The 25,976-nt window shown below is 37.8% G+C and overlaps 1 protein-coding gene across 50 annotated transcripts in view; it reads right to left on the reverse strand.

The window, feature by feature from the left end:
* PROS1 (protein S) overlaps window positions 1–25,976 on the reverse strand; it is a 63,601-nt gene that overhangs the window by 21,282 nt on the left and 16,343 nt on the right. For all 50 annotated transcript variants that reach the window (XR_007407940.1, XR_007407942.1, XR_007407939.1 and 47 more), the window contains exons 2-8: window positions 21,774–21,931; window positions 18,822–18,846; window positions 10,313–10,399; window positions 8,184–8,306; window positions 7,952–8,083; window positions 4,577–4,702; window positions 1,286–1,407 (exon numbers count right to left, since the gene is read on the reverse strand). Coding sequence is in view for 33 of the 50 variants with exons in the window: in XM_049105345.1 (XP_048961302.1) it covers window positions 1,286–1,407; window positions 4,577–4,702; window positions 7,952–8,083; window positions 8,184–8,306; window positions 10,313–10,399; window positions 18,822–18,846; window positions 21,774–21,931 (773 nt within the window). In the remaining 17 variants the exon portion in view is untranslated. The remainder of the gene's footprint in view (window positions 1–1,285; window positions 1,408–4,576; window positions 4,703–7,951; window positions 8,084–8,183; window positions 8,307–10,312; window positions 10,400–18,821; window positions 18,847–21,773; window positions 21,932–25,976) is intronic.

The raw sequence follows: 25,976 nt of genomic DNA on the forward strand, positions 1-25,976 counted from the left end.
AACATCTCTCATTTCCTCTCAAAACTTCAATAAACCTCTTCTAAGGTGGATGGTGATGTGTAACCACTACAAATACTAAAATAACAAAAGACTAAATTACAAAAGAGACATTCGCACAGCATGACATTCATTTCAGTACAATAGAAGTTACCACATATGCCAACCATCTCGCCTTACCTTCCTTACCAAGTCAGGAGCATTTATTGAATGTTACACTTTTGGGCATACACGGTTTTGTCCTAGTAACGAATACAGAGGCATGTGGATACACATGATTAAATCACTGTTTACGTCATTTTTGTCTTGTTTTTTACTGTCTGACTCATAATCCTATAACATTTTACCCTCACTTGTAAAAAGGAATCCAAGAGTTGCCCTAGATTCACTAACACATGATCCTTATTTAGGGAGAAAAAAGTTTCAGGTGTTGACCTATTTATTTCAATGAAGGAAAAACCACCCCCAACATTCAATTCCTAGTCGATTATGAATTAAATCCAAGTAACTAAAAGCAAGTTTGAGAGACACAGATTAACAAAATCAACCTCTATGAATTTTGATATTCTTAATCCCCAGTAAATCCTACTCTGACAGTTATTTCCACCTGAGAGTTTATGAGTGCTCTTGCAAGTGCTAACATGCCAAAGTGCAATCAAACCTGTCAGAGTAGGATAAAGAAAAGTACACATACGAAAATGTTCCCGCTGGTTTCTATGTGAGTTTTTTTCCTCACAAAGAGAAGTACAAATCTTAACTTTTCTTAATTTCTTGAATAAAAATGCACAATGTATTTTGTAAATGTACAGGCTATACAGATGAGCCCTTTCTGAACTATGAACCTGCAGTCTTTTTTTAACCTAGTCACTAATTATCCCCAATATGTATAGCTTACATGACCAAAATTAGTAAATAGATTGACTCATAGCCTGCTAGACTTAGAGCAATTACCATGGAGCATCTGTATTTTCCTGGGGCACGTGGGTGGCTCGGTCTGATTCTTGATTTCAACTCAGGTCACGATCTCGGGTCGTGAGGTTGAGCCCCTTGTGGGGCTCCATGCCCAGTGGGAAATCAGATTTTTTCTTTCCCTCTCTCTTTGCCCCTCCCGCACTCATTCTCTCTTAATCTCTCTCATTCAAAATAAATAAATAAATCTTAAAAAAAAAAACCCTTTCAAACAAAAGAACATCTCTATTTTCCTGACTCACCTCGGCTATGTGGAAATAAGTACCCCAGTCTCTCCATTTAGAAAAGACATGGGAAGTTTATCATTACAAAATGTTACCTCACAGCTCTTGTGATCTTGGGCGAGTTTGAATCCTTTTCTCCCATCACAGTAACAAGAGTAACCTCCAGGGTAGTTGACACAAAGTTGAGCACACAGGTTCTCAGAGCATTCGTCCACATCTGGGGTAAAAGAGAACATAAATCTTATTATCTTCTGAATATTCAATCCAATAGGAGTATTCTGATTTTAGTAAAAGATGATCAGTGACAATGGAGGCGCCTGGGTGGCTCAGTGGGTCAAGCATCAGACACTTATTTCAGCTCAGGCCATGAGCTCAGGGTGGGGAGATGGAGCCTCGCATCTTGCTCCATGCTCACGTGGTGTTGGCTGAGATTTTTCTCCCTCTCCCTCTGTCCTCCCCTGCGCTTGTGTTTGCTCGCTCTCTCCCAAATAAATTAAATAAATAATCATCAGTGATTATAATAGGTTCTCAGTAAAAGAAATCTCTGAATAACATGAACTCATATTTCAACGTGTGGCATGGAAATTTAAATGAGTTGCAAGTGTAATTTCTATCTATTTACACAAGTCAAGCAACAAATTTTGATGTATAACTTTCCATACTAAATAATTAATAAAAATATCCCAACTATACAGCATATCCCAACTATGGAATATGCTATGTATCCCAATTATTCCATACTAAATGAGTAATAAAAAATATCTCAACTATCTATTTACACAAGTCAAACAAATGTTAATGTATAACTTTCCATACTAAGTAAATAATAAAAATATCCCAAATATACTAATAATTAATAAGAATATCCCAACTATAAATTTTCCAATTTCTGAATTTGAAGGAAAAAAGACTGAGCGTCTCAAGGCAACCATCATTTCTAACTACATGAATTCCACTGAGACTGCCTCCCAGTTGTTTGCTTTGATGAAAAGAAAGGGAAGGAAGAGGAGAGGAGAGGGGGAGGGGGAGGGGGAGGAGGAAGACAGAGGGGAAGAGAGAGGAAGGGGAAAAAAATCCCTCTTAACTGAAGGTTAATATAATCAGGTATTATGTAATATCAAGAACCTTTGACATTCCATAATGCAGTGACCGGTAGTGACAATAAATTTAAGGACATATCTTTATTTCTTATCATTTAAAAAAGAAAAACAAAACCCCTATACTGTGAAATCTTCTAGATAGCCCTGTCCTCACTCCATATTTTGAGAAAATCATCCTTGAAAAGTTGTAATAACATGCTCCAGCTAGTCTACTTCAGAGCTACATGACATCCTTGATATTTTCAATGAATGCACCCTGAGATCCTTGAAAATTTGCAAGTACATAAATGCATATATTCGTAGCATATAAATTCCCCCCATTAAATGCCCTAAAGTACAACTCCAAAATTAATGATCTCTTAGCATTAAAATTAAATTGCAGATAGTTAACACAATATGAATATTGTACCTATGTGTCATACACACAGCCCTTAAAAACAAAATCTGTCATTCACTGAATAAAAACTACAATATACATGTTTAAGTTGGCTAAAACAAATCTGAATATTACCACAGTAATTTCTTTTTTTTTTTTAAGATTTTATTTATTTATTCATGAGAGACAGAGAGAGAGAAGCAGAGACACAGGCAGAGGGAGAAGCAGGCTCCGTGCAGGGAGCTCGACGTGGGACTCGACCCCGGGTCTCCAGCATCACACCCTGGGATGAAGGCGGCGCTAAACCACTGAGCCACCCAGGCTGCCCTACCACAGTAATTTCTATCTAGAGTTGTGGGAGAACAGAAATGGTGTGTGGAGGGAATATTTTTTGGTGATTGCACAGGAGGTAAAACTTCAAAATATCAAGAGAAGGAGATACATTCGAAAAAAAACCTATTCTAAAATTACTATTGATTTAGGCAAATTCATAGAGACAGAAATTAGATTAAAGGTTATCACCCAAAAAGTAGATAGAAACAGAAAGTAGATGAGAGTTTGGGAGAGGGAGGAGGGGTAATTTATTGCTTAATGGTTACAGAGTTCTGTTTGGGATGATGAAAAACTTTGGAGAGAGATAGCAGTAATGACTCCATAATCATGTGAAAGTAATTAATGGCACTGAATTATACCCTTAAAAATGGTTAAAAGGGTACATTACATCATATACATGAATGTAGTATGTATATTCATATATATATATTCCCATATTAGAAAATCACTATTGATTTGATTAGTTTTAGTTATGATAATTGAATTTATTTTTTTAAAAAACTTAAAGGAGGGCAGCCCAGGCGGCTCAGGGGTTTAGTGCTGCCTTTAGCCCACGGCATGATCCTGGAGACCCGGGACCAAGTCCCACGTAGGGCTCCCTGCATGGAGCCTGCTTCTCCCTCTGCCTGTGTCTCTGCCTCTCTTTCTCTCTCTCTCATTAATAAAAAAATAAAATCTTAAAAAAAAAAAAACTTAAAAGAGGACATGAGGTAATTTGTGTCTATGATTAAAAATATATATATCCCTTTAATACCTCTATGCCAGCCGAGTCACACCCAGCAGCACTCCTCGGCCTAAATGAGTCCAAAGGGCTCGCTCAAATCCACGGCACTGACAGTACTAATCAATAATTCTCAAATTTCTAGAGCTCGGTTGTTGTTCAAATATGATGAGATTTTTCTTTTGTATGTATTTTTTTTTAATTTTTTAATTTATTTATGATAGTCTCACAGAGAGAGAGAGGGGCAGAGACACAGGCAGAGGGAGAAGCAGGCTCCATGCACCGGGAGCCCGACGTGGGACTTGATCCCGGGTCTCCAGGATCGCGCCCTGGGCCAAAGGCAGGCGCCAAACCGCTGCACCACCCAGGGATCCCTCTTTTGTATGTATTTAATTACAACAGAACTATATGATTTATTTAAGAATAAATGACACACTGATCCAGGCACAGAAAATCATCAAAAAGCTGGGTATAAAACCAGAAGGTTTCAAACCATTCGCGTTACACCCATGTGATTTTTAAACTTGTTTTCTTTTTGTATGTGTGTTTTTCCTTCCAGGTTGAAATTCTTTTCATCTTTGAATATGGTTTAAACAATGAGAAGGTACGTTTATCTGGCTTTTATCATACATGGGAGGTCTCCAATTCACACACAGCTTAGGAGGCAAACGGAGGGCGCAAGGCTGAACCCAAAGACCACGTGTCTTACATGCTTTTCCTCGGAACAAAGCCAGCGACTACCCGATTGACTAAGCTGTGTCATGGGACTTGTCAGACCGAACCAATGCTTCCAATATCAAGTCGAGGCCCCGAGCCACCCTCCCCACCATCCACAATGGCACCACCACAGGTCTACCTTCACAAGACTTGAGCGCGGGATTGTATCTGTAGCCTTCCGCACATTCGCATTCATAGTCCCCGGGGATGTTCTTGCACACGGCTGCGCCACAAATGTCCGGCATTATCGAGCACTCATCCACATCTATAAGGGAAACCAAAATATTAACAAACATTTTTCCCATACCAGAAGATACTAGCAAAGAGCCCTTGATTTGTGTTTCCTGGATCTAGTTTATTACATGTAATGAGACAACAGAATGGCGGGGGAATAACAAAATTTTAGATCTATCATCATGTTTTGGTTTACTAAACATGATTTCTTCATACAAACATATAAGGAATTTGATGTTTGCTAAGTTCTTTATAGTTCTGTAAAAGAGAAGAGGGCTTTAGTTATTTTCTTATCTACCAAGTTACATTGCGTGAATAAATGGGAGAAAAGATTCCTCATATTCTGTTGTTGTTGTTTTTTAAGATTTATTTATTTATTCATGAGAGACAGAGAGAGAGGCAGAGATAAAGGCAGAAGGAGAAGCAGGCTCCTCACAAGGAGCCCGATATGGGACTCAATCCCAGGACCTGAGGTCAGGTCACAACCTGAGCCATAGGCAGACGCTCAACTGCTGAGCCACCCAGCATCCCAAGATTCCCCATATTCTTAATATAGATCCCCAAATACATGTTATTTAAATATATTCTTCAAAGTAGATTTACTCTGTATTATCACAAATATAAAAAATAAAAATGAGGTGGCTCTTCAGTGAGGTTTTCCTTTGGAAATGGACAGTAGCTAAATCTGCATACTATTATTGTTGGCTAAACTCCTCAAGAGTAATTCAAACTTAAAAGGGAATTGAGTGAGGTCTCAAAGTATTTATAAAATCCCAATACAAATTTTAGTGCTACATTAATATCCAGAAGCATTTATTATACTACGTGGTGGAGTAGGAAACAAATTAGATAAAAGCATGTATGAGAAAAACAAAACAAGCAACAGAAATAGTTCAATGGCGACATAATTATTAGCAAACTGTTCTCTTCTGTACTCTCTGGAGACAGATAAGTTCAGAATGGAAAATATATTTTCTACTCCATAAAACTCTAAAAATTTCTTACAACGGCATGTAAATCTACGATTACATCAAATAAAATATTCATTTTTTAAATGAGCTATAAAAATCCATATTTTAAAAGAAAGTGGAAACATATGACTAAAACTATTTGGTTTGAGGCATTTTATAGAGAATTATCTAAATCATATGAGTTCAGGTTATAGCACATTGATTTTATTACTCTACACTGACATCTAACGTCTGATGAAAAGTTTTATTCTTACATTTTTAGACAATTACAGGCAACTTGATCTCAGGCACATCCACATCTTGGCAAAGGCCCTATTTTAATCGTTGTATACATATTCTTCTATCACCTGGTTCATGGATAAAGACTGTGTGAATGAAGTATGCAAGAACATATGTTCTGGTCATCAGAGACATTCTCCTGCGTAAGAGAACTTTTGTAAAAATCTATATACAAATGTATTAACTGAATGGATAAGAATTAAATACTTTTTTAGGGATCCCTGGGTGGCGCAGTGGTTTGGCGCCTGCCTTTGGCCCAGGGCGCGATCCTGGAGACCCGGGATCGAATCCCACGTCGGGCTCCCGGTGCATGGAGCCTGCTTCTCCCTCTGCCTGTGTCTCTGCCCCTCTCTCTCTCTCTCTATGATGACTATCATAAATAAATAAATCTTAAAAAAAAATACCTTTTAAAATTAAATACCTTTAATGAAAAATGTACGTCCACAACTTATTGAGGACAGACATTCAAGTATTTAAATGCAGAATGGGTATTAGTTGCTTATAGAATGTGTGTAGTATCCTGAATTATGATGGTTTTCTATAACGTGTTCTAAGAGTGTTGGTATTCTCAATTTCTGACTTCAAAAAGACATTCAAATAGGCAGACAAGAAAGCTGTATGGTCACAAACTGGATAATGGTTTAGGAGAAATTGTTACTTAATGCAGTTCACTTTTTTTTTTATTTTTTTAAGATTTTATTTATTCATGAAAGACACACAGAGAGAGGCAGAGACACAGGCAGAGGGAGAAGCAGGCTCCATGCAGGGAGCCTGACGTGGGACTCGATCCCGGGACTCCAGGATCACATCCTGAGCCAAAGGCAGACGCTCAGCTGCTGAGCCACCCAGGCATCCCTGCAGTTCACTTTAGAGTCATTTGATTGCACTTTAAATGATATTATAGTAAATTATACCATGCCAAACACTATAGCACAGTGAGGGACAGATCATCCCTTGAATACGAATTCAATCTGGGGATTTCCCACAGCAGATGTGAACAGAGTTGAACAAGGACACTTTACTTTAACTTACTACATGTTTCCATCTCACAGCAAAAAGAAAAAGGACAAGGAGACAGGGAAGAAGAAAGGAAAGAAGGAAGGAAGGAAGGGAGGGAGGGAGGGAGGAAGGAAGGAAGGAAGGAAGGAAGGAAGGAAGGAAGGAAGGAGAAAATTATTTCCAATTTCTAGGGTAAAAATTTAACTCCAGGCTGGAAAATTTCATTTTTAGTCATCCACGCGTCTAGCACGAATATTTGAAGATTTAATTACAGCAGTTAAAACAGTCAAATGGGAAGGACAATAGGCGGTGGGGGGGGGGGGGAGTCAAAATGTAGGGAAACAGAAGGACAAGGAAAAACAAAGGAAATACATGAGTCAAATGACTTACTGGGAAGCTAAACTGACAGGGATTATTTAAATCTGAAGAAAAAAAATCGTTATGACCAATGATGAGATCTTAAATGTATAAAGAGAAAGGAAACTAGTTTTCATCTTTCCCAAAACCACAACACGAGAAAAAGTGCAAGAAGAAACATTTATATTGGATATATGACAGGTATATCTAACAAGGAAATATGAAATGCAGTGGAAGCGGTTATTGAGGATTATGATGGATTACTTGGTATAGCTGTTTATCTTACTGGAGTAAAGGAAATAATATTATAGTGTCTGAGAACAACAAAAACAATGATTTTGCAAAGGCTCGAGTAAGCAAGGACTTGCCCTGAAACTTCACTTTATCACTATTTCATTAAATTCTTTAGTCAAATGCACACACACACACATACACCCAGTGAGAAAGCATAAAACAATAAATAATAAAATACAGTAAGAAAACAATGAAAAGTTCTATAAATAACGCAATACTCCATAAACATTCAACGAAAAGGCTCGTATCACAAGGCTTCAAGGTGGGTAACAATGTATATTTATTACAAGTACTTGGAACCAGAGAGTTCCAAGAATTTCCTGGGGAAATTCCTCTAAGTGAGCTTTGCTCTCGCACCATGAACACCTTCTTGCTCTCACCTTTGCAGTCCTTCTTATTCAAAAGCATAACAAAACCACTTTTACAGGAACAGTGGTAACTTCCAGGTGTATTATCGCACATCTGGCTGCAACCTCCATTTATATTTGAGGGATCTTTGCACTCGTTTATATCTAGGAAGGGAAAAATAAATGATTATTTAATGCAATAAGGCCTTTGGAGAACTTTCCAGGGGGCCAATCCGGGTGAGTCAAGCAGATGCAGAATACGTACCGTACTCACACCTGTCGCCCTGCCAGCCTGGCTTACAGATGCAAGTGAATGTAGCTTGGCCATCCCTGCAGGTCTTGTATCCATCCTCGTTGCACGGCAGAGGGCTACACTGGTCTGGAATGGCTGAGGGAGACAGACAACTATTTAGTTTTTACCGTGTGGCATGGTCAAAAAGAATTATATACCCTTTAATACAAATCCTGTGCACGGAGCCTGTATCCAACGGAAAAAATCACGACTCCTTCCCTCAAACAATACTTTTTCATAGAAAAGTGAGTCCTTTATTTTTCCCCCTGTGGTCATTTATCTCATTTCCCAAACTGCACACCTGAGTGAGATCACATGGCATCTGTCCGTCTCTGGCTGGCCTGCCTTGCCCAGCATAACACTCTCCAGCTCCCGGCTACGCTGCCACAAATAGCAAGATTTCATTCTTTTTTAAAAAGAGAGAGTCAGACCAAGAGGCCAACTCCTATCTGTGGAGAATGAGCTGATGGTTTGGCTGAGGGCACGTGGGTGGGGAGATGGGTGAATGGGCCACGGGGATTGGGGGGTGCACTTGTCATGAGCACCGGGTGTTGTATGTAGTTGTTGAGTCGCTACATTGTGCACCTGACTCTCATATTGCACAGTACATTGGCTAACTGGAATTTAAATAAAAAATTTTTCAAAAAGAAAGAAAACACATACCTTACTAAAAAAAAGGTGAGTCCATTATATAAATCTTTACAATTATTTTGCAAAAGGGAACTACTTTTATATTTGCAAATATATACAACTACACTATATACAATATATATCTACAACTCTAATTTGTTATTTTTTTGTACAAATTACCTTATTTGATCCTTAAAACAATTCAGTGAGGTAGGCAGAACAAATAAAACTACTCAGTATCAATAGAAAAAAGAATTTGGGGCTTCCGATATGGGCCAAGATGAAGTAACAGGGACCAGATTTATCTTCCTGCCTTAAATAAATGCAGCTCTGCTCAAAAACACATAAAACAAAGGTTTCCAGACACTGGACGGAGTTCGGTGAGCAGAGTACTGGGAATTCCTCGGGGAAGGCCGTTTTCTTCACAAAACGTTCCAGCACCTTATCACCATCTTAAATGATATGCCCATTTGTGGGTCTGTGGTCTCACCCCTACTAGACACCGCAATGGTCCCTTCGTTCCAGCACATTTCCACACCTGTTTCTCAAGCCTCCTAGTTAACTCTGCAAGTTCCTTCTGACACATTCCCCTTTGCTTAAGTTAGCCTGAAGAATTTTCCATTACACATTAAAAAAAAAAAAAAAAATTAAACCTAACCAAAACCCAATTTCCAAATTTTTCAACAAAGTTTTTGTGAAAAGTAGTAACAAACTAGGTATTATTAAAATTATAAAAAAGCTAATCAGTTTATTTTCATATCCTTTGGTAAATTAAAAAATAAAGTATGGGATTAAATACACACGTTCAGGCAAACTGTCTTACCTGTGTAATTACAATCAATTTAAAATCAGAGAAAACGGAGACCAATGAGTATTTGGATAATGTCAATGCCACATGTAAATTATTCACTAGATGAACTTCCCGATTTACGCCTTGCACTTTCACCTTTTCGTCTTGGACTCTCATCTGGGAAATTGGGAAGTTAGAGACCAGTAAACTGCCAGAATTATCACTAGGCCCTACACGAACAGCGGGAGAAGGCTAATTTGATGTTCTAACATTTTCACATTTATGTTGCTGACGCCAAAAGCTAGAAGAACAAACATGACGCCACCTTAACCTGTTCATCAACTAGAACATGAGGTCGTAACTACGTGATTATTTATGAAACAACACTCAAAATAAAGCCATCTGGGAATAAAATCCTGAATCAATGCCCTAAAGCTTGGTAAACAAGGAACTGTTCAACTTAAACAGTAGGTGGAATATTTATTTTGAGTAAAGGAGCAGCATTTAAATTTGAGAAAAAAGACATCCTCTTAAGTGGTTTTGAGAATACCTATTTGCTGGGCATGAACACTTCTAGGGCTCATTTGTTGATTCTACACATTATACGTTTACATGGTGTACCTTATTCACTTATGGGTTTTTACTTTGTTTTGTTTTTTACATGGATGGTAGAGGTGTTTACCAGTGACACAGCTCCTTAGATCGGGGTAAGCATCAGTGGACAGGCGCGCAGCAGTGAACAATCCAGCTCGGAAAGAGCCAAGACAACCTGTAAGTACAAATGTAATCACTTACTTTATCTGAAATCGTGGTGGAGGTAGAAATTATCCAAAGTGATAGAACATTCATCTTCCTGTGGATTTATAGGATTTGGCATTCAAAATGTCATCCCTAAATGTTTCCACCTACATTTTTGAAAAATTAAAAATTCTACAAGGAAGATTACAGTAAGTACAGAATCATGAAAAACTGGTTTATGGAAGCTTCTTTTTGAAGAAGAACCCCAAAGCAAGACATGAAAAAGATCGCAGATTAACAGAAAAATTCATTGGCAAGTAAATCTATATTCTTAACTCTTCAGCAGACACCCAAATTTACCCTCAAATCTGTAGACCAGAGCCTAATTTAAAAGTGTCTATAATTAAGTCACTAGATAAGTCACTGTTTTTGATCGCTTCGGGCAACTTCTAATTCTTCCGCTGTTGCATAGGGAGTAGTAATAACAACATTGGTATAATGCCTCACTGTTACAAAGTAGGTTTACTTCATTCATTTTATTCCTCACTATTATTCTGCAAAATTAGATACAGCAATATGGCAGCAAAAACGGCTGAAATAACAGGTAAATACTTACATACTTACATTAACTCGGAGTCCTTTAGTGTCAACAACCTAACAGTTCTTAGTAGTCACTGAAGACAACGTCATTGATATATACAGACATATCTATGGACGTCAATCACTTCATTGGACAGCCAATCCCAACTTGCTAAAGAAGTGGTATTTTGATTTCCTTCTGCTGAGCAACAACCCCCCAAATTAGAGGCTTGAACAATCACTGCATTTTGCTCACCGTCTGTGGGTCAAATATTCAGAAAGGGTTCAGCTGGGCTGTGTGTCCCTGCGGCACATAGAGTAAGCCAGGGAAGCTGAGGCTGGAAGGACCATCCCCAGCTGGCTTCTGGCTCTCATGGTGGCAGTCAGGCTCCCCTGACGTCTCTCCCTGTCCTCGGCCATGTCATGCTTCAGGGCTTCTACGTGTGGTGGGGTTTCTCCTGGCAGGCTGGTCCTAAAGGGGCACCTCTTTCACGGCAGCTGGCTTCCAGGAGGAAGAAACCAGAAGCTGCAGGGCTAATGAAGAGGCACTTTGTCACCTCGACCACAGTCTGCCGGTCAAGGCAACCCCAGGGCACACCCAAGTGCAGGGAGCAGGGAGGCCCTGTATCTTTAGGATCACTCCACGCTGCTGCCACGTATGTAACTGCTTCGCATTTTTGACTTGTTAAAACTTTATCCCCCTGCAAGGAACCATCACTATTATAATCCACCCCCCACCTGTGGAAGATACTCAGGTCGCCACCCGGTTCCCACCTCTACCAGTTGCATGACAATGGACATCTCCATGCATAAGAAATATATTTCCAGGGCTTTCAGGAATCATCAGATCATTAGATAGGCAGGTGCTTAGTGGCTTTTCTGAGGTGTGTTCCCACCAGAGAACTTAAGAACTTCTCTATCTTGGCTTTCTAATTTTTGCCATAATAGGCAATAAAGTGATATATCATGCTGTTTTTCTGATTTCTAGTTTTTCTGACATACATGTATGTCATTTAAAAAATGTTTGTGTTCTCCTCTGAAAATGTTCCTTATTAACTATTTTCCTATTGGCAGTTATTTATTGTTTATGTGGGTTTGCAGAAATTTGGACATTTATGAATATCATCTCATCCTGTTATCTGTCTCTTAACCTTATCTTTTATGTCTCTTTTAAAAGAAGTTCTTAATCTCTTGTAATCAAATTTACCAATTATTTTGTCTTAAGGTTTGTGCATTTGCAGTTTTTTCCATGCCATTGTTTACAAAGATAGTCTACTGTATTATTTCTTTAATTTCATGGTTTTACTTTAACATTTTTTAAGTGTCTTTATTCCATCTGGAATACACCATTACATTTGTTGTTACTTAAAAACCCAAATTTATATTTTTGATTAGTTAGCCAATCTCCCCCACACTAGCATCTCAACAATTCAGTGATTTGCGGTGTTATCTTTATCAAATATTAGGCTGGCATATATACATGGGTCTGTCTCTGAACGCTGTAGTGTCATTAGTCTACGTGTTCTCACAATATCATATAATTTTCTTTCTATACCTTTGAATTATTAATATTTGATGAGGTGCTTCATCCTTTTACATTTTTAAAGGTTTATTTAGACATGCGGAGACTTTTATTCCCTGATTTATAAGCTAAACTGAACTTCCTGGATTCCTTTAAAAAAAAATCTATCTGAAATTCTAAATGAGATTGCTTTTAATAGATAGATTAATTTGGAAAGAATTGTTCTCCTTTGGGTACCACTCAATCAAGGTCATGAAATGTCTTTCCATGATTTCAGCTTATCCTCTATGTTCTTAATTCAAGTTTTAAATTTTTCTCTATAGAGGTCTTATGAGATTTGTTGTTACAGCAGGAGGTATTATCTTTTCATTTTCTATTGTACTATTTGTGTAAAGAACTACTACTGATTTTTATAGACTAATCTTAGAGCTATCTAAAAATCTCTCATGTGCTCTAAAATATTGTCTATGGATCTTATTCCTAAGGATATCTCATATAAGTTATAATTAATGATAGGTATATATTTTGCCAATGACCTACATAATTCTTATTTATTTCTCTTTCCTTATTGCATTGGCTATAACTTCCAGTGCTTCTCTTCTTATCATCAATCATGAAGAGACTACATATAACGTTTATCCAGCAAGTATAATGTTTACTCCAGATTTGGGGGTTTTTTTTCTTTCCTTTTTTCCCTTCTTCCTCCTTTTTTTCCTTTCCTTCTTTCTTACTCTCCTGCTGTGCATATTTCATTAGAGTGACCATATATGCCAATTTCCCCAAGACAGTCCTATTTTTTTCTTTTTTACCTGGCATTTACCTAGAGTAGTACTAGTCCTAAAGTATCAAAATTTGTTAATTATATGGTATTCTGCATAACCTTCACCAAGCTCAGAAAGTTCTCTTATAATCATAGTTTGCAAAAGTTTTATAATTAAGTGCTGAACTTTATCAACTGCTTTTTCTGTATGAATTGAGGTAATAAGGTACTATTTATGTGGACAATTACATTGGTAAATTGTCTGATGTTAAACTATTCTTGAGGGATCCCTGGGTGGCGCAGTGGTTTGGTGCCTGCCTTTGGCCCAGGGCGCGATCCTGGAGACCCGGGATCGAATCCCACATCGGGCTCCCGGTGCATGGAGCCTGCTTCTCCCTCTGCCTGTGTCTCTGCCTCTCTCTCTCTCTCTCTGTGACTATCATAAATAAATAAAAATTAAAAAAAAAAAAAAAACTATTCTTGAATTTCTGGAAAGAACCTTACTTTATTATGATATATTATTTTTAATACATGTTAGATTAGATTGGATATCATTTTATTTAGAATTAATTTATCATTGAAAGGGAATTTTATTTTTAATTTCTTGTTCTTATCTGATTTTGTTTTTTGTTTTTTATATTTTTTATTGAAGTTTGATTTGCCAACATATAGCATAACACCCAGTGCTAATCCCAAGTGCCCCCCTCAGTGCCTATCACCCAGTAATCCACCCACCTCCCCTTCTACTACCCCTTATTCATTTCCCAGAGTTAGGTGTCTCTCATGTTTTGTCTCCCTCTCTGATATTTCTCACTCACTTTCTCTCCTTTCCCCTATAATCCCTTTCCCTATTTTTTATATTCCCCGCATGAATGAAACCATATAATGATTGTCCTTCTCCGATTGTCTTACTTCACTCAGCATAATACCCTCCAGTTCTATCCATGTTGAAGCAAATGGTGGGTATTTGTCGTTTTAATCGCTGAGGAATATTCCATTGTAGAATATAGACCACAGTTTCTTTATCCATTCATCTTTCGATGGACACCGAAGCTCTTTCCACAGTTTGGCTACTGTGGACATTGCTGCTATAAACATTGGGATGCAGGTGTCCTGGCGTTTCACTGCATCTGTATCTTTGGGGTAAATCCCCAACAGTGCAATTGCTGGGTCATACGGTTGCTCTAGTTTTAACTCTTGGAGGAACCTCCACACAGCTTTCCAGAGTGGCTGCACCAGTTCACATTCCCACCAACAGTGCAAGCAGGTCCCCCTTTCTCCACATCCTCTTCAACATTTGTGGTTTCCTGCCTTGTTAATTTTCCCCATTCTCACTGGGTGAGGTGGTATCTCATTGTGGTTTTGATTTGTATTTCCCTGATGGCAAGTGATGTGGAGCATTTTCTCATGTGCTTATTGGCCATGTCTATGTCTTCCTCTGTGAGATTTCTCTTCATGTCTTTTGCCCATTTTATGATTGGATTGTTTGTTTCTTGGTTGTTGAGTTTAATAAGTTCTTTATAGACCTTGGATAGTAGCCCTTTATCTGATAGGTCACTCGCACATATCTTCTCCCATTCTGTAGGTTGTCTTTTAGTTTTGTTGACTGTTTCTTTTGCTGTGCAGAAGCTCTTATCTGATTTTGGAATCAAGATTACACCAAGTTTTCTAAATAAGCTCACAGCGTAGAATCTTATTCTTTCTTCTAGGACACTTTTATAAAAGAAAATTTAACAATTTTTTTTTTTTAATTTGGAAGGAGTCATCTATAAAACATCTGGCTCTGGATTTGAGCATGGAAGAGGGCTTTGGTTGAAGTTTTACTTGTTTAGTAATTATTTGTAACCAAGTTATCTACTTCATATAAAATTATAATGTTTTATATTTTTCTGGGAATGTATCCATTTTATCAAATTTCCAAATATACTTCGGTATAGCGATTTGTATTATTTTGTGATTACATTTTATGATTATCTTTATCATTATAAATTCAATCTAAGTTGGGCTTATCGTATTTCCTCTTTTTATCCTACTCTTTGTGTTTTGGCATTTTCTTTTTCCCTCTTTTTCTTTTTCCTTAATTATTCTTGTTAGGGGTCAATCTAACTTACTAACTTTGTGAATCTTCTCTTTTGTTTTCTTTTAACTTATTTCTATCTTTATTTTTGTTAGTTCCTTATTTCTTGTTATTAAGAGTTTGCAGTATTGTACTTTTAATTTTTTTTCTTGATTTGTTTGTTTAGGTCAGCGTTTAAACACTCCTCAGCAGTCAGTGCCCCACTTTCTACACACACATACTAGGTCAAAACAGCCTTCAGTTTATCCATGGATTTTTCACACTTCTTGTTTTTCATTTTATGTTGTTATCATTAGTGCCTGGAATGCCAATGTTTCCCTTGAGATGATTTTAAGAGAAGGAGTCAGCAGTCTGGGCTAATTCACCAACTTGGCAAGAATGAGAAGCTAAATATCTAATGTTTATATTAAGCTCAGAACCTAACATTTCTCCAAAGAAGTTTCTCTCTCATTAATACAATCATCCACTCTGTCATGTAATATTTTAAAGACTCACATAAATAGTAGAGCTATTTGTTCTACTTTCTATGGAAAGAACAACTTAAAAACTTATGTTTGTATAATGAAACCCAGATTATTCCTTATCAAATTCCATGTTTCCAATGCAGTACATAGGATATGTGGATAAACTGAAGTACTTTCTGAACCCCTGAATCTCTAAACACCACCCACTGTGTTAGTATTAGTGGTCTAGGTTCTTGGGTGTCTTTATCTCACTGTAACGAGATTTCTGAATAACCAAGATAACTGTAAAGTTATGTGAGCCTTGCCAAGAACAAGATTATAAAGTTGTTTTTTTCCCTCCAATTTGCGCCATTGGCCTATAGAATATATACATCAAATGACAGAAAAGCATAAGTAGAGCATTTTTTTCTGATTTCAATGGTAGAATTTATTGCGTACACCTATACATACATAAAGACCAAAATATAGATTGTGAATCAAAAAATAGAATATAATAAAAAGTATAGCTTTATTTTATATTATTGTTGGTTAAATAATAATACTTTATGTTTGAAGAAAGTTTGATGTAGTAAAAAAATCTTATCTATATAAAAATACTTATTTGGTATTCCCAACAGGTCTGAAGTTAGAAAATATAATTATGGTGCACATTTAAATTCAGAACCTGCAAAAGCTAAATAACTTGCTTAACCTGACACAATAGAAATCTTTAGATCTGGGAGTAGAGCCTGCATCTTATGGGGTGTTTTTGTTTTTGCTTTCTGGCACTTGGTTTTTCTACCATGCCTCCAAATAATAAAAGCAAAGAGGAAAGCAATTCGAGTAGAGCCAGAAAAGAGGAAGTTGAGAAAGATAAAAGGAGAAAAAAAGAAAAGCATTTTATCTAAGGAATTTTCCCTAAATACATAGAGCTGTATTAAAATGTATTTAGATTATTTATCTATATCCAAATGTTCTCTGTGATCAAAGTATGTACTTCTAGAGTGCTGCTGATGCCTGCAAAAACACAGCTTCATTACATGGACCTAAAAAAACAAGGATTAATACTCTCTCTCTCTATATATATATATATATATTTTTTTTTTAAGATTTTATTTATTCATTCATGGGAGACACAGAGAGAGAGGCAGAGGGAGAAGCAGGCCCCCTGTAGGGAGCCTGATGCAGGACTCGATCCCAGGACCCCAGGGTCATGACCTGAGCCAAAGGCAGATGCTCAACCACTGAGCCACCAGGTGCCCCTGACATTATTTCTTGCTAGAAACTTATTAGGTAAATTGTTATTATTCATTTGACAAATGAGAAAACTATGGCTCATAGAAACTAAATAATTTTAAGATTTTGAAAAAAAAAATTTTAAGATTTTGTAGTAGGTAAATATTAGATTGTAAGTTATAAAAAGAAATTATAACAAGTCAACTGGAAAACACCCCACAGCCCACAGAACAGAAATGGTTATGCCATGAAATTCTAAAGAGAGACACCACTGAACTGATGTCCTACAGCTGTGAAGACAGATAAAATGAGATGTAGTATATTGCAATTGCATCTCCTTGGCTCAGGATGTGCCACACAAGAGTCAGACCGTCACAAACACAAACACATGTAAGAGTAACCACTTCAGGAATTATGAAAAAGGACACTTGGTTCTAAAAGGGTCTTCTACTTAGTAGTCTTGGGCTTTTATCTTGTTGATTGCCCTGAATCGTAAATATAAGAACATACCATCATTTCAGAGTAAGGCTCCCTAGGAAAAGGGGAAAGGTATAAATAATCCCCCATCTAAAGATGGCCTCTGGGACTTCCGCATGGGTATCCAGAAACAAAACAAAAGCAAACAAAAAGTAAAGCCTTAACTATAATGAAACTTCAAACTTCAAGAGAAATGAGTTTAACAGAAACAATTATTTGCAAAATCATATTAACAACTCTAAGCTGCATAGTTATTAATGCATATTAGATCACATTTCTATGGGGTTCTTTTTTTCCCCCAACGAGTATTTCCTTTTGATTTCTGCTGGAACCCTCAAGTTGGCTGGGGTAAGGACTGGATGGAAAGAGGCACAAATGGGGAATATTCCAAGCCTAAAGGAGGAGTCCGAGCATGCCTGTGTGGGCTGGACCTACAGAGAGTCCCATCAGAAAGAGGGGACTTTTGAAGATTTGCAAATTGTACTCTACTTATAAAAGTAATATTAATATATTTAAACATTTGCTTAAAGCAAACTGGAGCTTTGTTATGTTTTACTTATATTGAGTTGAAATCCTCTAATCTGAGTGTAGAAATGCCACCTCCTTCCTTGAGACTCCAGAATGGTATCAAAAAGCAAAACATAGATAGGATACTTGAGGGAATGGTGAAATGATGTTGCAAAGAAAGACATTGTTAATGATTTCTATAACTATTTAAATTATGATGATTTATATCATAAGCTCTGGAGAGTGTAGAAATCTTTACTTTCATTAAAAGATAAACTATAAGTTCCAGTTATAAAGTAAACAAGTCCTAGGGTATAATGGATAGGATGGTGACTATAGTTAATAACACCGTGTTGTATATTTGAAGGTTGCTAAGAAAGTAGATCTTAAAACTTCTCATCACAGGAAAAAAAAATAGTAACTATGTGTGGTGACAGATATTAACTAAATTACTGTGTAGTCATTTTGCAACATTTATATACATGTATTAAATATTATGCTGTATACCTAAAACTATGTTATATGTTAACTGTATCTCGATATTAAGATAACCTATGACAATTTATATGCTTATAAAGAGTGTCCAGATACCTAAATACAATTCATCATCAGCCCATGGACCTTTATAACAAAGAAACAGAATGAAAAAGACTAAAAGTCAAAATGCCATACATTAATCAATGAATCATTTCAAACTTGTCTACATATCCATAAATAAAAAACACAGCAAAATTGCATATAAAATGAGATCTTAGTTCCAAAGCTAATTAAATTATATTAGAAGATGAACTTGATCATATCTAAATTCCCTTCTATCTCTATGGTTATATAATTGAGATTCTTTCAACTTACCTAAGTATTTTGGATAAAAATAATCCTAGAAAGAAAGAAAAGAAAAAACATATCTTAGCAAGCCTAAATTTCACTATATAGTTAAAACTTAATTTTATCATGTGTTTTATATTAAATATGCAAATATATTACATATAACTATCATTTCCATATTACATTTCTGCTATATAGTAAAATATGTGAGTAGATAACTAATAACATTAAGCCAATAAGACGCTTAGCTTAAATAAATATTGAGCAATAAAATCATGTTACATAAGCTTCTAAACTGAAAACAGTTTCTACTGAAGATGTTATTACATGTAACATGCGCTTTCTGTTTGTAAATCTTAATTTTTCCATAATGATCACATACTCATTTGACACATTTCCTGTCATGCTGAATACATATGCCAGATTTAATGTTGAATAACAGTGACATAATTTGAAATGAATTAAAGTGAACATTCATCTTTTAGCATCTCATGTACATGTAATACTTTATTTATAAATTGGCTGTGTACCAAAAGTCTGTCTGTAAATCAGTAATTTGGACTAAGAAATGTACTTTACCAAAGGGAGAAAAATGTTAAAAATGATTTCTCAAGGTAAGGTTCGTAGGCTGGCTCCCCAAAGCCTCTTACGCCATAACGTATCTAACGTGTAACATTAATGGCACAAGGACATCTCATGAGAAACCAACATTTCTACACAAAAACATACACAAGTAAGGAATGTACCTCATCCAGGACAGAGCCAACGTCTTCACTCTTGCTTCTCCCACATATAAACCTACACAACACTTGTCTATAGTTCATAGGGATGTTATATGGATGGGATATCCTACCAAGTAATTCTACCATGGTGTTTTCTTCTACAGAACAAGAGCCCGGAGGACAGGCAACAATGAATGGGTTCAAAAGGAGATGATGTGAGTGTGAAAAGAAGATATGAGGGACAGCGGGCAGGTGAGCAACAGGGTGGAGACTGGGAGTGTGGACTAGGGTATTAGGGATGTGGACAAGGAGAGGCTGGGGAAGGATGGAAAATGAGAAGCAGTCACAAATGTATTTTCTTTTCCTTGTCTTTCATTTCTCTCATTTTTTCTTTATTATCTCTATCACCTTTCTCTTGTATATGAGACCAATATAAGAAGGTGTAGGGGAAGAAGCACATATGTGCTTCACTAGTTTCCATCCTCTCCACTGTGGTCTTCTACCTCACTCTCCATTTGCTATTCAGAGGCTAAGCTACAAGAACATATCTACAGTGTTAGAAATATATACTAGAGTATTTATGGGTGATGTAATAATATGATATCTCAGGGATGCAGGCTTGCCTTAAGTGATCTAGCAAAACAAAGCAAAAATTAGACTGGGTGGGGTAGAGACTAAGCAAAACAAGAATGGCTGATTGCTGATCATTGTTGAAATCTGGGGAGGTATATGGGGGTTTATTTTATTTTATTTTTTTAATTTTTATTTATTTATGATAGTCACAGAGAGAGAGGCAGAGACACAGGAAGAGGGAGAAGCAGGCTCCATGCACCGGGAGCCCGATATGGGATTCGATCCCAGGGAGCCCGATATGGGATTCGATCCCAGGTCTCCAGGATCACGCCCTGGGCCAAAGGCAGGCGCCAAACTGCTGCGCCACCCAGAGATCCCGGGGGTTTATTATATTATTCTGACTACTAGGGTATATATGTATTTAAGGTTTTATACTATATATATTATATATAATATATATCCTACCCAATAAAAGTACTAATCTGCTATATGGTATGAAATAAAATATTTTGTCTTCTCAATCACTGATCCACAAAAAGCAATGAAACGGAGAGAGAAAAAAATTTGGCTCAATCCTGAAGAGTAGTAAAAATGATTCTGCGGGTACCTTAGAAAAATGTTCTTTGAACCTATCAAAGTAGGTAGAGTTAAAAGGCTTAAAGAGGAACTCTGGAGGACACAAGTTGTTACTGTCTTGGACAAGTTCTCTACCTATAGAAAATGTTCCTGCTCATTATCTCTCATCTAGTCTCGTGGTCCCAGGAGCCACAGCTGAGCTAAAGGAGGTACTTTGTATGTGTTTTCTCCCTCATTTCCTTTGGGCTACATAGTTCATCTCAGGGAAAATATCTGATGTAAGCTTGATGGTTATCAGATTTGAATTCTCAAGGTCATCTCCATCCTAATTTTTGGAAGCACTGTTTATAATCCTAGTTTCCACAGGGCATATTAGAAAACATCCTTCCCCCGAAAATCAAGGAACTAAAGATATGGTCGGGGGTCCCATATTTCTGTATGATATTTAGTGATCTTTATGATGAAATTCTTCTACACTAACTTGGGATAATTTATACACTGAATATATAAATTCTAACCCCAGGAATTATTGATCATATTAAGTCGGCTCGCGAAACTTCCCAAGGCTTTATGGAAGTTACACTTAGGGAATACAGTACTGTAACGAATTCTTCAGTAAGCATTCACTGAGTACCTATGATGTACCAAGTTCTGGATTAAATATCCTTGTTTTCTAAAACCTGGTTAAAAATGCCAACGGAGAGATGTAATGAAGTATAGTGATAATGTAGACACACACACACACACACACACACACACACACATTATACTTGAGATATCTTCCTCTCCACCTACCCAATACTACCATTTTCTGGTTGGGAAAAAGTATTTACAAACCATGAGGTCAAGACCACTTGTTTCTAATGCAGTATAACTGAATGATAGTTTGGTCAGAGCACACAGCTTTGGCAATAGTGTCTTCCGAACAAGCCCACTTTCCTCTGAAGTCACTTTCTTCTAAAATGCTTCAGTGGTTACATGTGGAAGGTGATATACACAATCATTAACTTGAAAAAGGAACCCAAGGAACATGACCTCAAGCTGGAAATGTTCAGTCTTTAATTGTATGTCTAGGTATGCTAACTTATTAGATTTCATATATTCTTACCGTTTCAGGGTCATTTTCAAAGATCTCTCTGGCTTCCTCTTTATTGCACAATTCTTCAATGCATTCTCTTTCAAGATTACCTTTTTTGGTTTCTTCAAACATAGAATTTGCACGGCGTTTCCTAACCAGGACCTGAGAAGCATGCTCCTTTGACAAAACTGAGGGAAAAAATAAGTTTTTATGAGTAATCCTTTCATTTCTCCACCTAAAATATGGTATTGTATTAAACAGTGAGAATTAAAATCATTGTCTGATTGTGAACCACATAACGTTTAAAATCAGTATAGGTGACCTGAGAAGAAAAATATGCAGATACATAAGCAGCTGGATTAACAACTCCAAGAGCAGGTTTGGTGTGCAAGCTCCAGCACTTGTATAATGACCTATATGAATCACTGAAGTTCATGCATGAGGCCAAACACATCAGACAATATTTAATGTTTACCTTATTATGACTACACTTGGAAAAAGCATCATGCTGAAATGCCTATATCAAAAGTTACAGTCACGCATCTTTAAAGCGAGAGTCATAAGCTTTCTCAGTTTTAACGGAAAACCACATGACCTCTGTAAAGATAGAGAAATGTGGGAGTACAGTCTAATCAGCTATTTAAAAGGTACTCAGTGGGCTAAAACATTTGATTTATTCATACACACAGGAAAATAAAATCTTTGGAACAAGGAAAATCATGTGCAAAACACAAAATACAGAAGGCAAAGAGAAAAAAATTGGTAATATCGACTGCATAATGGCTGAACAACAACAAAAATAACATAAAGTTCAACATCAAGTGACAGACTGGAAGAAAATATTTCATGATGTAGAACAGAAAAATTACATCCTGAATGCATAAACAACTTTTGCAAATTAAAACAATAGCAACCACAATAATAAACCAAGGAATAATAAGAATGTGTGCAAGATTAAATACAAAATAATATAAAGAAAAACTATAATCAAAATCATATAAATATCACTAAAGAAGAAAATAAAAATGTCCAATAAATGTGAAAAGATGTTCACTAAAAATTTTTTAACTAGATTTTTGCGCATTAGATTTGCACAAATTTAAAAGACTAATGCCATCAAATATTGGTAAGGGCAAGGGGAAACAAGTATTCTTGTATATCAATGGTGGGAATAGACACTGGTAAGCGTTACCTTAAGGTAATCTGCTAGTACCTAAAAATTTAAAGCACACATACTCTCCACCTTAATATTCTGCTTCTAAGGATGCCCTACAGATATGTACATGTACTGGAAAAGGTGTATATGGAATGTTTGTTGATAAACTGTTATATCAAAAAATTAGGAACACTATAAAGAATTCTCAAGAAAAGAATGAAAAAATAAGCTATAATAAATCTGTACTGAGGAATAATATGCAGCTATCAAAGAGAAGGAAGTTACTCTTGTGCTGAAGATCTTCAAGATATATTATTAAATTAAAAATGAAAATAGTGGGATGCCATGCCCATAGCATCACCCTATGAATATCAGTCGTACTTGTAGATATGTAAATATCATGTGGACAAATACGTAGAAAAGAGTTTTGAAACACTCAAACTACTGATTGCAATTATGTTTGAAGATAAGAATGGACAGTATGGGGCTTTGGCTTTATTGTTTTAGTATGTAAACATAACACTAGTTTTTTTTTTTTTTTTTTTCAATTTTTATTTATTTATGATAGTCACAGAGAGAGAGAGAGAGGCAGAGACATAGGCTGAGGGAGAAGCAGGCTCCATGCACCGGGAGCCCGATGTGGGATTCGATCCCGGGTCTCCAGGATCGCGCCCTGGGCCAAAGGCAGGTGCCAAACCGCTGCGCCACCCAGGGATCCCATAACACTAGTTTTTAATGAAAACTTTTAAAAGCAAAAATGAAATCTACAAATAATTTTTTAATACTGATTTTTTAAAAAGATTTTATTTACTTATGAGAGACAGAGAGAAAGAGAAAAGACAGAGACACAGGCAGAGACCCAGGCAGAGGGAGAAGCAGGCTCCATGCGGGGAGCCCGACATGGGACTCGACCCCGGGTCTCCAGGATCACGCCCTGGGCCAAAGGCGGCGCTAAACCGCTGAGCCACCCGGGCTCCCCTTTAATACTGATTTTAACCACAATAGTTCTTTCATTAAGATGAGCAAGTAAACAGATAAATTTGTTTTTCTCTTTTTTATCTTGTCACCTGGTGAATAACGAATATACAAAAGATGACAATAGAAGGAAGAAAAAGAAAGGCAGCAGAAGGACTAATTAGTCAACAGTCACCATACTTATCATCTGTTGAATAACTGAACACCTTTCAAGAGTGAAGTAAGTAATGTTACTTTAATGCTCCTACTTGGCCTCTATTATTTCACAGAAGATGAGACTCACTTCAAGAGCGTGCAAGACGGCTGCCCCAAGTTATAATAAACAGCAAAATTAGGGCTTAGATCCCAATGTTCAGACCTGCGACTACCCATTAAATCCGCTGCGTCTCAGAAAACAGGCAGAGGTTTCATTTTCTCCACTGATTAGAGGAATAATCAAAAGGAAAATTGTTCCACCTCTGCCCTAAAGGATAACAATGTTAACCATAAAAAACTAGTCTAAATTTGAATGCTTACGTTTTATTTCCCCTAGTTTCAAACAAATAGTAGTGTTTGAAACTGGCATGGTACTTAATGACTTTCCATGTGTATATGACGTCATTTGATCATCCCATCAGCAACGCCATCCTCCAGAGGACACAGTTCTCATCCCCACGGGCTTTGAGTTGCGCGAGGGAAAGAGGCTGAAGGAGGGGACGCGGCCGAGGCCCGGGCTGGGCGGCGCCAGCGGGACCGGGGGGAACTGGGGAGGCCAACAGCCGCCCTGGCTTGTGGTCCGCTCACGTATAAATGGGGAAATCGCCTACTTAGAACAGGTGTGGGGAGTATTAAAGGAGACGATGCGAAAACGGCGCGTCCACGCGTGCAGCCGCGACCATCACGGAAAATAGCGAAGCGGCCGAGAGGCTGGTGCAGGGCGGCGCCGGGCTCCGGGCTTCGGGCTCCGGGCTCAGGCTCCAGGCTCCAGGTTCCAGGCTCCGGGCTTCCGGCTCAGGCTTCAGGCTCCGGGCTCCAGGCTCCAGGCTCCGGGCTCCGGGCTCAGGCTCCGGGCTCCGGGCTCCGGGCTCCGGGCTCAGGCTCCGGGCTCCGGGCTCCGGGCTCCGGGCTCCGGGCTCAGGCTCCAGATTCAGGCTCCAGGCTCAGGCTCCAGGCTCCGGCCTCTGCGCGGGGCACGAGCTCCAGGCCTGCAGAACACCCTCGCTGTCCTCAGAAAATAAGCCCACCGACTTAGAAGCGTGCTTTCAGAGGAGCCTACTACTCCTGGTCAAAAAGAATATTTAAACCTGACAGCACAGACCCAGATTAAGAACTACAGAGCCGGAGGATGACCAAACTGTGTGGGTCAGGGTGCTTCTACGCAGCCGGCCTCCAAAACGTGTCTTCCTTTTGCATCACTGTCCCTCGTGACTTCTCTCACGTCTCTGTATTAAGAAGTGTTCAAAGTCCTTGTTAGAACCCAACCGAGTATGTTGCTCGAAAAGTATTCCCTTCGGATTCAAATTTGTAGGTTATAATGATTAGTTCTAAGTCTTTCAGGTTAGAAGAATGACTGAATTATCTACATTTTTAACTTCTCTAATTCCTCCCTCTTCAAAACAGTGACCGTAGCAGGTTGAACAATTATGTCTATAACACAATTGTTGTTCAAACCTTAACAGGAATTCTTTTTTGAAATTGTCTTAACAGCCTCCATATCTTTTCTGCAGGGGCAAATCTTTGTTTTCTGAGCATAAAATCTGATTCTCTTATCCTCAAAAAAGGAACTTACTGTTATTGGTACTTGATAAAAGGCACCTGTAATAAAGACAGTGGGGTTAGCACTGCGTCTGGTCAGAGGAGAACTTCCCAGTGTTCAGTTGGGTCAGTCCCACCCCACGAGGGAGGTAGTTTCCTGAGCCCCCTCTCCCAACTTAAGTGTTCACACTTGCTATCCACTGTTCAGGGGGTGGTTAGGACCACTGATCTTGGGCAGGTTGCCCAAAACTGATGAGTGAGGTGAAGGTGACGTTGCCAATGAAAGAGATCTAATGGACGGCCCATCCCTCAAACCTTTTCCATTCTGCTCTCTTGTTCTTTGCCAAGATGGTTCTCACATTCCTCCT

The sequence above is a fragment of the Canis lupus genome, chromosome 33, assembly GCF_003254725.2.
Source record: "Canis lupus dingo isolate Sandy chromosome 33, ASM325472v2, whole genome shotgun sequence".
Taxonomy (NCBI): domain Eukaryota; kingdom Metazoa; phylum Chordata; class Mammalia; order Carnivora; family Canidae; genus Canis; species Canis lupus.